The sequence below is a fragment of the Chionomys nivalis genome, chromosome 7 (genome assembly GCF_950005125.1).
Source record: "Chionomys nivalis chromosome 7, mChiNiv1.1, whole genome shotgun sequence".
NCBI classification, from domain to species: Eukaryota; Metazoa; Chordata; class Mammalia; order Rodentia; family Cricetidae; genus Chionomys; species Chionomys nivalis.
In genome coordinates this window covers 875,640-891,678 of record NC_080092.1, presented here as the reverse complement: position 1 = coordinate 891,678, position 16,039 = coordinate 875,640, and the positions used below count along the sequence as shown (strand labels likewise).

General features: G+C 48.2%; 1 protein-coding gene across 4 annotated transcripts; it reads left to right on the top strand.

Annotated features, from left to right (window-relative positions):
• Positions 1-1,767: 1,767 nt before the first annotated feature.
• On the top strand, positions 1,768-16,000 carry Ntan1 (N-terminal asparagine amidase). Of its 4 annotated transcripts, none has more exons than XM_057776158.1 (10): positions 1,771-1,919; positions 6,634-6,736; positions 6,812-6,877; positions 7,604-7,712; positions 9,314-9,387; positions 11,671-11,724; positions 12,091-12,144; positions 12,827-12,924; positions 15,228-15,341; positions 15,573-15,687. In XM_057776158.1, the coding sequence occupies exons 1-10, from the start codon at positions 1,839-1,841 to the stop codon at positions 15,585-15,587; spliced, it is 768 nt and encodes a 255-aa protein (XP_057632141.1). In that variant the 5' UTR covers positions 1,771-1,838; the 3' UTR covers positions 15,588-15,687. The 4 variants fall into 4 exon arrangements, with proteins under 4 accessions (XP_057632140.1, XP_057632141.1, XP_057632139.1 ...); XM_057776156.1 differs by lacking the exon at positions 15,573-15,687 and adding an exon at positions 15,696-16,000 and having other exon boundaries at positions 1,776-1,919; XM_057776159.1 differs by lacking the exons at positions 6,634-6,736; positions 15,573-15,687 and adding exons at positions 4,608-4,680; positions 15,696-16,000 and having other exon boundaries at positions 1,805-1,919.
• Positions 16,001-16,039: the final 39 nt, after the last annotated feature.

The following is a 16,039-nucleotide window of genomic DNA, read 5'->3' as shown; positions in this document are numbered from 1 at the left end:
ACAGGCAGGATACTGTATAGATAAGTAAATAAATCTTTAGAAAGAAAAAAAGAAAACATCTCACTGCTAGGGATTGACCTCAGACTGCTACAAAAGTTCTCTTCCACTGACTCACACTGCTAGCTTCCCATATCCAGGTTTTAAAGTTACGTACATTTGCCAGGCGGTGATGGCACAGCACTCAGGAGGCAGAGGCAGGCGGATCTCTGTGTGTAAAGCCCAGCCTGGTCTACAAAAGCTAGTTCCAGGACAGGCTCCAAAGCAACAAACCTTGTCTTGGGGGGAAAAATGACATTTATGGAGACCAAAGTTCAGTTTGGCACTTTCTACCTGTAAGCGCTTAACTTCATTATTTAGGAAACCTTCAAATTCCTGCCTTTGGGTTTGTATCACATAGGTTGCTGTGTCGACATAGTACTTGCTCCTTTAGCAGAAGTTCTGCTGACAGCACCCACATGAGGTGCTCACAGCTGCCTGCAATGCCAGCTCCAGGGATCTAACAGTCTGCTTTGTGTGCCCTTGTACTCACATAAATCGTAATAATAATAATAAAAAAAACCCCTTAATCTCAGTACTTGTGAGGCTAAAACAGGACTATCATGAATTCAGGATTAACCTAGTGGGGCTGGAGAAATGGCTCAGCGGCTAAAAGGCACTGGCTGCTTTTCCTAAGGACCCGGGTTCAATTCTAGCACCCACATGGCAACTCACAACTGTCTGTAACTCCAGTTCCAAGGGATCTGGCATTCTCACACAGATACATGCAGGCAAAACTCCAATGTACTTAATAAATCCAAAAAAAAAAAAAAAAAGGATTAACCTTGGTTATGCAGTGACTTCCGGCCTGCCTGAGTTTTAGGGGAAACCTGTGCTGTGATTGGTCGTCCTAGGAGCACAGGTTTCGTTCAAACCCAGATTGGCTAGACCTTTGCTCGAGGGGTTGGTTCGTTCTCCTGCTTCCGGATTGATTGGTTTTCTGCTTAGTTGGTCAGGGGCAGATTTGGCTCTGCATCCAGGTCCAAAGTGTGTGTGTGAGTGTGTGTGTGTGTGAGTGTGTGCTGTTTGTTTTGTCTTTTTCCCCCCTCCTTTTGGCTCTGATTTCAGGGCGGGCCAGGGTGTTTTGTTGTTTTTTTGTTTTTTTGGCAGGCTCTAGTACCCTACATATGTAATTATATTTAATTCTGGGAATGAGGCCGAGGGGGACAACATAGCAGGATCAAAACCCTGTCTTAGGCAGAATTTGACTTTACTTGTATTATTTACAGCCCTATCTGAGAATATGTTAGGGCGATAGCATTGGCCTTGAGTCACACAGGGTTTAAATTTAGACCCATCGTTTAAAGACAAGTGGCACCGTCTGCGGCCACGTAAGGGTCCTAGCTTTTCTGCCTAGGGCGGTGAAAGGCGATAAGGAAACACAGAGGTGGGATTTCTGGTCCAAGCGCCAGGACGGCCCTCTTTCTGCCGCACCTTTTCCGGGGCACCCACCGCAGTGGCTGCTGGGCCGCAATCCACGCGCTCCCGGCGACTTTTGCGCTGTCTGACAGCTGACGTTGGTTAATTGAACACACTTTTGAGAATCAACACGGCCCAAGGAGGGAGTCAGGGCTGGGTGAAGCAAAGCTTCCGTGGGCTCCGAAAGATGCGTACAGAAAGAGCTCAGACAACGTACCCACAGTTTGGACTACATCTCCCGTGACGCCTTGCGGCCACAGGCTTTTCCTCGATCCCTCGTCCCGGCAGTCTCCGCGGTGTGCGGGGCGCGGCGCCCGCTGTGGGCGTGACATGACGCGAGGCGGGGCGGGCGGCAGCCGCCGACGGTGGCGGCGGCCTAGGCGATGCCGCTGCTGGTGGACGGGCGTCGGGTGCGGCTGCCGCGGTCTGCTGCGGAACTGGTTCGAGCGCACCCGCTGCTGGAGGTGAGCGGGATTGCCCGGGCCTGCGGGCAGGTGGGATCTCCGCAGCCCGGCTCCCGACGGGCTTTCACAAGGGATCGACTGAGGCGGGGCCCAGAGAGGTTAGGTGACTTGCCCAAGGTCGCACAGTACGCGGCCGGCGCGCGGGGACCGGGGCCTCGTCTACCCTCGGCGGGATCCGCAGGTTGAGGCGCTTAAGCGGCTCCTGGCCTTATACAGCCCGGCTGCGGACTGGTGCGGGCGGAGTGCCCAGCCGTCTGCGAGCCCATTCCCGTCCCCTGCGGTTTGGGGTGCCTTGTTATTTTTAGCCAGAAGTAAGGGTTTCGCTGGGAAGTTGCTGGGTCGGCGGGGACCGCGACCTGATGGGTGGGTGGGCTTTTGTCTTCTTTCCTTGCGGGAACTTCTGAAAGATCGCTCCGTGAAGGCAGTGGTGACCAAGTATCCCACATGCTAGTTGTCAGCTCACCCATTAGTGCGGTCTAGGAGAGGACCCAGGAGGGGATGATTCCTAATCAAAGAATTCTTTTAAAGACCCAGTTATTGCCTTGAAAGATGTCCACTTTGAATCTGAGAGGTGAAGCCCAGGAGCGTGGGGTTAGGGAAGGCATTCTAGAAGTTTCCTCTGATCAGCTATGGGATCTGTGGTCCTGTCTGCCTAATTGCTGTTTTCCCCTGGATTGCTTCCTGAAGCAAACGCGTCCTGAAGGCAGATGGCAGTGTGCTTACAAAATATTTGTTGGGTAAATGAATGGGCAGAATGACCCCTGAGAACTATGGGGCAAGGAGACTGTGACTGTTAGCTTGAGTTTCAGGACAGCCATCCTGCAGATCGGGCTAGGCACTGTCCCTTTTCCTTACTGTGGCACTGCCACTGGGTCGGTGAAGCCAGGAGTAAAACCCATCAAAGAAAAGTTTAATCCACCTCAAGGATTCAGAGGACTCTATCCCATCTCTGCTAGAAACGTCTAGTTTTAGTGGCCACGACAGCACATGAGGAGGCAGAGATGAGGTGACGTGGAAACCTCCGGAGGCAGGATTTTGGTCTGTCTAGGGCGACAGCCCAGAAGGGGAGGGAAGGAAGGGGTGGCAGGGAGGCCCCCGTGGGGAGAAGGCTGGAGTGTGGACTGCATCCCCAGTGGTTCACTTTCTTTAGGATAGTGTGTGCTCTGGAGAGGGAAGTTGAAAATTGTGTCCTTAGTCGCAGCCATTCTTCTCATGGTTTTGGTTACTTCCTCACAAGTGGTTTTTGTTGTTTTTTGGGACAGGGGCTCTTTATATACCTCTGACTGTCCTGGAGCTTCATGTGTAAACCAGGCTGGCCACAAACTCATTGGCTTGCTTGCTTGCTTGCTTTGCTATGATATACTGTTAAAAAAGGTTTGAGACAGGGTCTCATTGTGTAGCCCTGGCTGGAGCTCACTGTGTGGCCTGCCTCCAGCCCTCAGACTTTCTTCTGCCTCCCAGATGCTGGAATTAAAGGTGTGCACAAGCATGCCTGATTTTATTTATCTGTGTGCACTGTGTATTTATCTGTGTATGTGCACATAGGTGTGGGTGCTTGTGTGCACAGGGGCCAGAAGGTGGCATCAGGTGTCCTCCTCTTCGTTCAGTGCAGTTCCTTTGGGACGGGTTCCCCTGAATGTGCTGTCTTCGATTTCTCTCGTCTCCACCCGTCACAGAGCCAGGGTCACAGGCACGAGTGGGAATCCTGGCTGGCACCTAACCTTTGGTAGATTTCTCAACAATTTTAACTACTGACCATCTCTGTAGCACCCCCCCACCCCTTTTAAAGAGAGAAAGACAGACAGGCTGGCCTTGCAGTTGGTGTGGGTTTGTGCTGAGGCCTCCTGCTTCAGCTCCACTGTGGTAACTCAAGGTGTCATCCAGTGTGCCCATCATAATACACTTTCTGATTGACAACATGTTATATATTGTTATTTTTTTCTTGGTTTTCGAGATAGGGTTTCTCTGTGTGGCCCTGACTGTCCTGGAACTCGTTCTGTATACCAGGCTGGCCTTGAACTCACAGAGCCTGGTTCCTGTGTGTTTCATGTCAGCATTTTGTGAACACACAGCACCAGCTGTAGAACCCCTTTCTGTAGCTGTGCTTCCTTAGTCTGAACATTTTAAAAGGAAAATTCCAGAACACTAACTGATGCTGTCATGTCCCCCTCCCCACTTTCTATTTTGAAAGAAAGTCTCTCTGTAGCTCAGGCTGATCACCAACTCATGATCTTTGCGGCCTTCCGGGCTGACGTCACAGGCGTGTGCCAACATGCCGACTTAGAATTGCGAGACACATGCCATCAGAGACGCTACCAGGGCAGCCCACACTGCTACTGCTAGCCTTGTCTCCACATTTACTCACCAGTACATCTGGGTTCAGTGCTGTCTGGTTTCAGGCACCCAGTGGCCAGCCACAGTGGAACTGGCCCCACACTGTTCCCGACAAGATGAGTACCTTTGCTTTTATTTTCTAGACTGAGGGCTGCAAAGAGCAGGCACACAGTGTGGTGGTTTGATGAGAATGGCCCCCCAGGCTCGTATGTTTGATGCCTGCCCTCTAGTTAGTACAACTATTTGGGAAGGATTAGACGTGTCCTTATTGGAGGAGGTTTGTCACTGGAGGTGAGCTTTGATGTTTCAAAAGCCTGGGCTAGACCCAGTCTCTCTCTCTCTCTGCCTGATCAGGATGTAAAGCTCCCATCTGCTGCTCCAGCACCATGCCTGTCGGTGTCCTGATATAAACCACCCCTCTAAAACTGTAAGCAAGGCCTCAATTAAAGGCTTTTTTCTTTTCTTTTTTTTTTTTTTTAAATAAGAGTTGCACTGGCATGGTGTCTCTTCACAGCAGCAGAACAGTGACTGAGACTGACCGTAGCAGGTCCCATGCGTAGACAGAAGTCAAGACTGGGGCCCTGCTTTCTTCCCATCACTTTGGATGTTGTGTCCTTCAGTGCAGCAGCCTCTTGCAACAAGGGGCACCCCTGTAGGTGCTAGTGTTCAGGAGGCCGAGGCAGGACAGTATGTTTCAGGGTAGACAGTGTGTAATCTTGAGTGGCCAGTGCAGTGCTCCTTAGTGTCTGCTGTTGTGGGGGTGGAGCCCAGGGCTTTACACACGCTAGACATGCCTGAGATGCCCCTAGCCCTGGGGTCTTTAGGTGGTAGGAATAATAATATTTTATAACAGCAGATTACATGAATTCATGGAGGAGCCATATCTGTGTGTACCTCAGGGCTTTTTTCACTACACAGTGGCAGAGACCTGTAGGCTTGTCATCTAGTCATTCTGAGAGAGAAGTTTGCTGGCTACCAGCAAAGAAAGTAGTGCCATTTGCTAGGCCTTGGGAAAGTTCGTTAAGGAACTGAGTGCACATGAATTAAATACCAAAAAATATGAGACGCCGAGACAATTGGGCCACTTGGCTCAGTGGATGAAGTGTCTGCTGGGGAAGCACAAGGACCTGAACACGGACCCCAGGATCCCTAGAAAAAGGTTTAGAGTGCTTATGTAACCCCAGTGCTGAGGGGTGGATCCCAAATGCTGGGTGGCCAGCCAGTCTAGGTAAAATAGTGCGTTCGGGTTCAGTGAGAAACTCTGTCTCAGAACATTAAGGAGGGCCGTTGAGATGGCTCATATGGTAAAGGTGTTCGCTGCCAGGCCTGATAACCCGAGTCCACACTCTGGAATCTACATGGTGGAGGGGAAAAGTCACTACCAAGGGTTGCCGGGCGCCCAGTGCATGTATGGCACCACACACACATATGAAATAGAACACATTTAACACAGGGTTCAGAGTGACAGGAAGGCACATGGCCGACCTCCAGCTTCAGACGTGCTCACACGCATACCTCTCGCAGACCTCCAGCTTCAGACGTGCTCACACGCATACCTCTCGCAGACCTCCAGCTTCAGACGTGCTCACACGCATACCTCTCGCAGACCTCCAGCTTCAGACGTGCTCACACGCATACCTCTCACGGGCACCACATGGCGTCTGCACCCTTCGTGCTCTCATGCACACAGTGTGATGAAGTGGGAGGAAAGAGCAGGCTAACACTGTCCTGTGGCGGCGTGTCTCTGGCCGGTCGCCTTTGCTTTCGTTTGAGACAGCCACACTCTAGCCAGAGCTGGCTTACACCTCCAGTGTTGGGACTGTGAGCATGAACTCCTGCCTCTGCTTTCTTATACTTTTTAATAACATATTTTATTTACACTGGTATTTTACCTGTAGGTGTGCCTGTATGAGAGTGTCAGATCCTCTGAACAAGAGTCACCGGACAGTTGTGAGCTGCCATGTGGGTGCTGGGAATTGAACCAGGGTTCCCGAAGACCAGTCAGTGTTTTTGTCCCGAGCCATCTCTCCAGCCCCGACTTTCTTACAGTCTGAAGTGGTAGTGATGCACACATGAGGTAGGAGGGGACAGTTTAAGGGCAGCCTGAACTACTCTGTCTCAAAGGTCGTCTCAGTCAGATTCTTGAAGAACCATGGTAAAGGATTGGGTGTCTCTCCCAGGCACTGGGATCTTATTCCTATGTCGCTCCTATTCAGGGGGTGTTCCTGCTGCCTTTCCCACCAGTCTCCAATGGCCAGTGCAGCACAGTTCAGAGATGCCAGCCTGCTCCCCACTTCTGAGTAAACGTTGGCTCTTTCCATCCCTCCTATTCAAGCCTCACTAATTCACACAACTATTTTATTCTGTTTCAATTAAACAGGAAAGAGCCAGACTTCTCAGAGGTCAGTCTGTTCAACAAGTGGGACCCCAGGGCCTTCTGTATGTTCAGCAAAGAGAGCTTGCAGTGACCTCCCCAAAGGATGGTAGGTTAGGAAGCAGTGTGTTGGGCCTTATTCCAAAGTCTACTGGCTATTTTATGTTATTTCTTTTTGGAACAGGCTCCATCTCCATTCTGGGTTCTGATGATGCCACTACTTGTCACATTGTGGTCCTGAGGCATACAGGTATGAAGACAGAGATGAAGGAAACCCTTCCTTAAACTATCCCAACCGTGTGCGACCACTGATTTTTTTCAGTTTGAGTTTCCTGGTGTAGAATTTGAAGTCATGCAGTTGCATGCCTGGGGCTGACAGACTGAGGGGCCAGTGGCACCAGGATTTATCCCTACTGCTTGTGCCAGCTTTTTGGAAACCTATTCTCTTTGGATGGATACCTTGCTCAGCCTAGATATAGTAGGGAGGGCCTCGGATCTTCCCCAGAGCAATGTGCCTTCCCCTCTCTGAGCAATGGATGGGGGGGGGAGGTAAGTGGAGGGAATGGAAGAAGGGGAGTGGGCACTTGGATTGATATTGTATAATGAAAAAAAGATAGCTTGGTTTTTTTCTCTTTTCTTTTTTTTTTTTTTTTCTTCCGAGACAGGGTTTCTCTGTAGCTTTGGTTCCTGTCCTGGAACTAGCTCTTGTAGACCAGGCTGGCCTCAAACTCACAGAGATCCGCCTGTTTCTCAAGTGCTGGGATTAAAGGTGTGCGCCACCACCACCCGGCTGTTTTCTTTTTTTAAAAAAAGAAAAAAAACAAAAAGAATTTGAAGTCATGTCTTTCTTGTTTGCATGTGTCTCCTGGTGCCCTGGTCAGATGGGTTGGCTGCAGCATGGGCCCTTTCTGTTTTCTTATAGGGTATCTTGCTTCCTGGAACATAAGGACCAACTCACTTTCCCCTTGTTCTCCAGGTAATGGGGCGACCTGCCTCACACACTGTGATGGAACTGACACCAAAGCCGAAGTCCCCTTAATAATGAACTCTATAAAATCTTTTTCTGACCACGCTCAGTGTGGAAGGTAAGTCCGTACTGCTGTTCTATGGACACTGCTGGGGTGACCTGCGCTTGTACACCTTTAGCATGGGTGGTGTCTACACTAGGCTGGATGGAATAATGGGGGGACATTATTGTACTGGACATTTTGTTGAACAGGGCTCACTGTGTAGTCTGGCTTCAAAGTTATGATCCTCTTGCCTCAGACTCCCTGGTGCTGAGACATGTCAGGCTTGTGTTGACTTTGAACTTGTGTAAAGTTGAGATATTCAAATCTTAGATATTAATTTGTTATATTAATATTATTCATATTAATTTCGTCTGTGTTTTTGTGAGCAGCCACTTGTTCTATGCCACACTTCTCAGCAGGCTAAGAGTTTGAGCATGGGTGTAGGGTAAGAACCAGTCCAGGCTGGCTGCACCTCAGCATTTCATTGTTATCCCATCCGTGACACGTGGTCATGTACCAGAGCCACACAGATAGTTAAGTTCTGGCCTTTGACCCAGGCCTGGCTGTCACTTGCTCTGTTCTTGTTACATTGGCTCTGATTTTTCTTGGCAGCCTTTGAAGGAACTAGTACAGTCACATACAGGTGCTTAGAATCACAGGGCACTTACTAGTTAGCTTTATTCGTTCAATAGGTAAGTTTTAAAAAGTGAGGGGTGAGGTATGTACACATCTTTAATTCTAGTAGTGGGGGGTAGAGGGAGACAGAGAAGGATCTCTTAGTTTGAGGCCAGTCTGGTCTACATGGTGAATTCCAGGCCAACCTTTTCTCAAAAAAATAAACCAGATTTAAACTTTGTGTGTTGCACGTGTGTACACTAGGAATTGAACCCTGGGCCTTGCATGTGCTAAGAGTGTGCATTAGCATGGAGCCCTTTTGTAAAACGTAACTCTCTTGGCTTGGGTCTGTGTCACAGGCTGGCTGGCTCCATAGTCTTTGACTCGTGAGCTGTGAAATCGCCTTTTCCTGTTGTCGTAGCCCAGACTATTCCCACAGTCCTCAGAACACAGTGTTTATGTAGCAGGAGCGGTGGGCTGCGTTCCCGCCCAGCTCCGCATGGCTAGCTTTACCCGAAATAATTACACAGAAACTGTATTCTTTTAAATACTGCCTGGCCCAAGCAAGGGAAACATGGGGTGAAGCAAAGTTTGAACCTGTCTCAGCCCTGCTGTGTGCATATGCTTTAGGACTGTTGTAGGGAGGGGCTTCAGCATGGGAAACTTCCCAGATGGATCCTGTGTGTATGAAAAACCATGCTGTGATTCCTAGGTGTAGTGGGATGAGAGCACTCCAGCTCTCAATTAGTGGGGTTTCTGCCCCTTTCCAGCCTCAAAGCCCAGATCCTTTTAGGTGCAGGTGTTGAGAAGTTCTAGAGTGTTCTGTATGGGTGGCCAGGTGACACTGCACTGATGACCCTGGGCGGGGTCCTCAGAGCCTTGCTGCTGGCCTTGGAAGCCTCATGTGTACCCCATTGTGCCCACAGGTATTTTCATCATAATGATGTAGAAAAGACCCAGAAGCATGCTGTGGACGTTCATGGTAGCCAGGAACTAAATATCCATGAAACCCGCATACAGTCATGTCATGTCTAACTCTGATCACTTCCCTCTCTTGGCAGGCTGGAAGTGCACCTTGTGGGAGGCTTCAGTGATGACAGGCAGCTGTCACAGAAACTTACTCATCAGCTTCTTAGTAAGTTTGCCACCCCCTCCTAGTTTTGTCTGGTTTAAAAAAAAAAAAAAAAAAAAAGGTGCTAGGCGGTGGTGGAACACATCTTTAATCCCAGCACTTGGGAGGCAGAGGCAAACAGATCATTGTGAGTTCGAAGCCAGCCTGATCTACAGAGCAAGTTATGGAACAGCCAAAGCTACACAGAGACCTGCCTCAAAATAAATACATACGTAAATAAGTGGAATGTAAAAAAGCCTCTAGCAATCAGATGAAGCAGAGGCAGGAAGATCATGAGTCTGAGACCAGCCTGGGATACACAGTGAAAATCTGTCTACACTGAAGACACAGCCATGTGGATGGACTGTATAGACCATACAGAGTGTAGCATGGATCTAAATTCCCAGGTGCTGGTGGGATAGGGACAAGATCTCCCCCCATTTTTTCCTTCTTTTCTTTTTTGGTTTTTGAGATGGAGTTTCTCTGTATAGCTTTTGAAGCCTGTCCTGGAACTATGTATATAAGGCTGGCCTTGAACCTTCAAAGATCCATCTGCCTCTGCCTCCCAAGTACAGGGACTAAGGACATGAGCCACCACTGCCTGTCCAAACTCCCCCCATTTTGACAGGGCGATGTTGAAGCCCAGGCTGGCTGTGGCCTCGTGATCACTGTGCCTCAGCTGAGTGAGAACTACAAATGTGTCAAAGATGCTCTTTTAAAACAACAGTTGGTGAATGCTTCAGAAAATGAAGATAGCACTGCTAATCTTTTGTACTAAATAAGAGGAGGCAGACATGGTATATAACCAGTTGTGAAATAGGTATATGCTAATGCTAGACCTGCACTGGAGCACCTGTCAGCAAGGAAACGGCACTGTGGCTTAAGCCCTTTAAAGGTTCACATCCTTGGACTCAGTAACCACCCGTCTAGAACCCACTGTGAGAAAGTCATCTTCTAAGGTGGCAGAAAGGCTGACAATATGGCTCACTGGGTAAAGGCTCTTCCCACCACGCATGATCAGAGTCTGGTGTTTGGGACCCACATGGTGGAAGGATAAATCTAATTCTTGTATGCTGTCCTCTGATCTTCCCATGTGATTCATGGCAAAGCATGCACATGTACACACAATATGTAAAAAAAAAACCAAAAAAACCCAAAACCTTGCACAGAGATTTTGATTTAAAGATCAGTATTCCAGCAGTTCTGACATCAGGGGATAAATACCCAGTGTCCTGAGAAGAGTTAGCAAGTTTCTAGAAGTTGTTACCTACTGAACCAGGTCTGGAGGTTCATGCTTACAGCTCAACATTCGGGAGAAGACTGAGGCAAAGGGTTGTTCGCTCTTACTTGGCCTGTTACCTCCATGGGGAAAGCCTGCATCTAATAAAAGCAACTGGGGCATGGAATTCTATGGTGTGACGAGCGTCGCTGTCTGTATGAGCTCAGCTGTGTGCTAATCTACAGTGGGGAACCTACTCTCTTCTGTCTCTTGTCTAAAAGCATTCACACAGTTTTTGCTCTGTTGGCTGGAGAGATGGTCAGTGGTTAAAGGCACTGGCTGTTTTTCCAGAGGACCCAAGTTCAGTTCCCAGCAACCACATGGTGGCTCACAACTGTCTGTAATACCAGTTCCAGGGGATCCTGTAACCACTATTCATATGGCACACATACAATGTAGGAAAAACATTTATACACACAAATATTCCTTTTGTTCTAATAGACTCAAGAAGAGTTGGTCTTCTCTTAGGACTCCACCTGATGTGGGTGCTGGGACCTGAATACAAGTCTTCTGCAAGAGCAGAGTAAATGTTTTAAACCATCGAGTCATCTCTCAGCCATCATGAGGCTTTTAACAGTAGCCTATATTAATCACACATAACAACGGTTTACTTATGTGCATGTGGGCACTCAGGGCACATGTGTACCATAGGAATGGGTTTTTTCTCCTTCTACATGTGGGTCCCAGGGATTGAACTCAGGTTACAAGTGCCTCTACAGATTGAGCCTTCTTGTTGACCTAATCTCCATCTTCAACTCCCCTCCTCCACCACCTTATTTTTGAGACAGGATCTCACGTAGCACAGACTAGCCTTGAACTTGAACATGCCAGTTTCTGTAGTGCTAGGGCTTGAACCCATAGCCTTGAGTGTGCTAGGGATGCTAGGCAATTACAGTATCAGTGAAACTACAGCCCCATCCCTAATAGGACATTTTCGTGTATATATGTAATGTATTTTGATCATATTCACATCCGTTACTCATTTTTGGGCACTTTTTTTGACATCAATTTTGAAATTCTAATTGTAGGTGAATTTGACAAACAAGATGATGACATTCACTTAGTGACATTATGTGTGACAGGTGAGTTCTGCTGCTTTCACCCATATGGGTGGGTTCAGGAAGGTTTTGTCCGTCCCCTTACTCCAGCCCCATCAGGGTAGAATGTAGAAGACACTCTAAAGGGACTATCACCTCAGGATGACTTGTCCCCACCACTCCTTATCACTTTCAACACCAGGTCCCACCCAGCTAATGGATGCTCTGATGTCTGCTTTCTAGGCTGTCAGAAGTTTCTCTGTGCTCCTGGGAAGGGAGCGTGCTGGTGAGCTGCCCTTGTGTGGCAGAGGCAGGGCCTGCTAGTGGCCCATGTTGGGCTCTGTACTGAGGTTTTTCCTTCACATGCACAAGAACAACTGTTTAGTGCTCTCACTTTCCTTCATTTCTTAGAATTAAATGACCGGGAAGAAAATGAAAACCACTTTCCGATCATTTATGGCATCGGTAAGTAGTGTTTGTATTAGAGGGCTCCATGGTTTCCGTGTGAGCTCAAGATCTGGGTGGCAATCATTCCATCTGTACCACTGCTGGTGGTTGGGTCCTCGCTCCTATCTATTTTTACTGTGACAAGTTAGGCAGGGGCTATAAGGTTAATGTGTGGAAACTGTGCAGCATAGTTATGAGCACCCCACACCTACCCCTCAGCCTAGTGTCACATGGGTGGAGTCAGGCACGCTTTTCTCTAGCAAGTGCTCACGGGGGAGGAGGGGGTGAGTATGGGGTATTTGGATCTTTGTATGGGAATGAAGTAAGGTTTTGATTCAGAATAAAGACAGTTGAACTAAAGGAAGTCAGCCCTGCCAGTCCTGAGGCTGACAAGTTGCAGAGGGCTTCTGGTGTGCCCATGGTGTTTAGCTGAGTGGGTGCGGAGGGCACAGGCACTTCTTTATTCTGTCACTTTTATAGCTCTAAAATAAGATGGAAGTCCACCAGCCTTACACCAGAGTTTGTGCAGAGCTTTGCAACCACACTCCCTGAGGGGCCCCAGTCTCTGTGTTGCTACAGAGGCTGTCAGCACCTCAGTCTTTTTCTTCAGACCCCATCCTTCCCTGTTTCTGGTTCTTATGTATGGTGGTAGAAATGTGAAGTCTATTGCCAATTTAGAGTCACTCCCTCTCCCTTGCAGCTGTCAACATTAAAACTGCAGAGATTTACAGAGCTTCCTTTCAAGATCGTGGCCCAGAAGAGCAGCTTCGTGCTGCGAGAGCTTTAGCAGGAGGCCCGGTGAGCGAGAGCCCATCTTTGTGGGATGGGTAAAGAGGGAACACCAAGGGACTCAAGTTTTTAGAATGTTGGAAAGTTGTGGCTATCTCCTTACCAGGATTCAGTATTCAGTCCACTTCCTCATGGGTTAGAGGAATAAGGATCGAGTTTAGTTTAGCTGGGATCTGTGGGTAAAGATGGAAGTGGTAGGAAGAGCTGGGATCTCTGGGTAAAGCAAGACCTCTTCCCATAGACTGCAGGCGGCTGGGGGGGGTATTGACAGAATCATGTCTCATCCACACTTTGGACCTAGTCATCAGAGAGTAGTCTGGCAAGTCACTCTACAAACTGAGTTCCAGGAGAGCCAGGTCTACATGGAGAAACCTTGTCTCGGACCCCCTACCCAGCCCCAATGTGTAATTTCCTCAGTGTACCGTATCTTTCCTTATTTTTTGGTAGTGCCGAGGATGGAATAGAGGCATATGCAATGAACGTGCTATGCTACTGAGCACTCCTAGCCTAGGCTCTTTTTATAGCCTCAACATTTCCCAGGGCTGGGATTGCACAAGTATACAACTTTGTCCAGGTCTCTAGTATGTTATTAATTAATTAAATCATTAATTTCTTGTTTGTTTGTTGTTTGAGATAGGGTTTCTCTGTGGTTTTGGAGCCTGTTCTGGAACTAGCTCTGTAGACCAGGTTGGCCTCAAACTCACAGAGATCCACCTGCCTCTGCCTCCCGAGTGCTAGGATTAAAGGCGTGCGCCACCACCGCCCGGCTTAAATCATCAATTTAAAAGACTTATTCATCCATTTGAGGAACAGATAGAAGAATGTAAAATTCCCATTGTGAGCCTGTTTTAATCCAAACACTTGGAGACAGGAGACAGGTGGATTACTGTGAGGTACAGGCCAGCCTGGGCTTATGTAGCTTTTTAAAAAGATGCCAAACAGGATCTGGGGAGATGGCTCAGTAGGCAAAGTGCTTGCTGTCTAAGCATGATCCACAGCACCGACATAAGCTGGGCGTGCTGTGCATGCTTCCAGGCCTGGTGCTGGGGAGACAGAAGACTGTTAGGGTTTGCTGAGTCTGTAGCAAGCTCTAGTGGAGACCCTGTCTTAGTTGGCAGAAGCAACGGAAGACACAGGGCATGACCTCTGGCCTCACATAGGTGCCAGCACCCCAAGTGCCGCAAGCCCAGAGATCTGCTTGTTTGTGCAATTCTAACATTTCAGTAAGAAGATGTGTGGCGTTAAGAGATCTGTTTCTGCCAGTCTTTTACCATTTTCTGGAGTCCTAATTTTGTTTGATATGGTCTTGCTATGTATGTAGCCTAGGGTATCTTGGAACTTTTGGCGAGTCTCCTGCATCAACCTCCATCAACTACTATGACCAGCTTGGTGGTTTTTCTTTTCTAAGACAGAGGGTTCCATTGCAGCCCAAGCTGGCCTGGAACTTACTGTAGACTATATTTCAGCTTGAGTACCCTCTTAAAGCTGAAGATTATCGCTGGCATAATTCGGGAATTCAAGGAATGGGTCTGTTGGTAAATCAGTTTCTACAGAGCCAGTTGTGGTGGTGCACACATCCCTGTTACCCCACAATGTGAGGTGCAGTAACAAGATGAGGAGTTCAAGCATTCTTGGCTATGTATTGAGTTCAAGGCCAGCCCGGGCTACATGAGACCCTCTCAAAAACAAAACAGGGTGAGGTGTGGTGCTATACACTTTTAAGGCAGGCAGATCTCTCTGAGTTTGAGGCCAGCAGGGTCTACCAAACCAGATCCTGTCTCAGAAAACAAACAACAAAAAAATGAAACCAAAAAACCCCAAACCTTTCTTTTATGCTTTTTGTGAGACAAGGTCACACTGTCATCTAGGCTGATCTTCCTGCCTCAGCCTCCTGAGTGTTGAATGGCAGGTGTGAGCTGTCATACCTGGGCACCAGGCATTGTGAGCTTGTTTATGTTGCCTGACTAGCTGCTTGAGGTAGGAGTAAGGAGGTGTGGTATTTGTGTAACCATGGGGAGTACAGGCATTAGTCAGACCTGCCCGTCTTTGAGGCACTGCTGATGCTCACTGGACATGTGACCTGGGACCTTTCTCACCATCCTCTTCCCCTTAGAAGGGCAGCGTGCTGTCTTCTTGTAGGCTTACTGTCAAAACATAGGACCAAACCCAAGGCAGGCATTTGGTGGTGGCAGCTTTGTTATTAAGGGAGGTCACCATTTGCAGTTTATGAGCTAAGGGGACAGACTTGGAACTAGACTATAGCAGTGGTAGGGCAGTGTCCTTACAGCCTGTCATGGAAATGGTTCTTTTAGATGATTAGCATTTATGATGCAAAGACAGAACAACTTCGAATAGGCCCGTATTCCTGGACGCCATTTCCACATGTGGATTTCTGGTTGCAGCAAGATGACAAGCAAATACTAGAGGTGAGAATTTACAGGTTGGCTAAATCTTAAATCTCTGGACCCTGGTTTCCCCATCCGTAAGAAAAAAAAAAAGGTTTAGACCAGCTAACAGTTGCTTCTCCTTCAGTGGGTGAGATTGGCGTTCTTTCGCCATTGAGAGACTAAAATTTATAGCAGTGGGGGATTAGTACTGTCCTGGCAGATGTTTGTACCGGCGAAGTAGTAAGCAGTAAAACGTGTGTAACTCAACAGCTGTACAGAAGCTGAGACCAGCCTGGTGAATGTGTATGCAGCCCAAAGCTACTCCGACATTGTCATCCAGCGGGGGAGGCGCCTAGCCTGGCCCCTCTCATGCCCACTGTCTTGTCTTTTCAGAACCTTTCTACTTCTCCTCTGGCTGAGCCCCCCCACTTTGTTGAACATATTAGATCTACCTTGATGTTTTTAAAAAAATTCCCATCTCCAGCAAATATACTGTTTCCTGGAAATAAAGCTCTCCTCTACAAAAAAAATGAAGATGGTTTATGGGAAAAGATCTCCTCTCCAGGGAGCTAACAGAGTTACCAGAGAACACAACTGTTTGGCTCAGCAGATCACTGGTGGTTTGGAATCTACGTCTGTGCAGTTTTACTTCTTCCTTGCTTACTGTCTTTCAAAATAAAATCTTATTTTGGCAAAGGCGTTTGTTTTAGATGATTTTTTGCTTCACTACAAAGTGA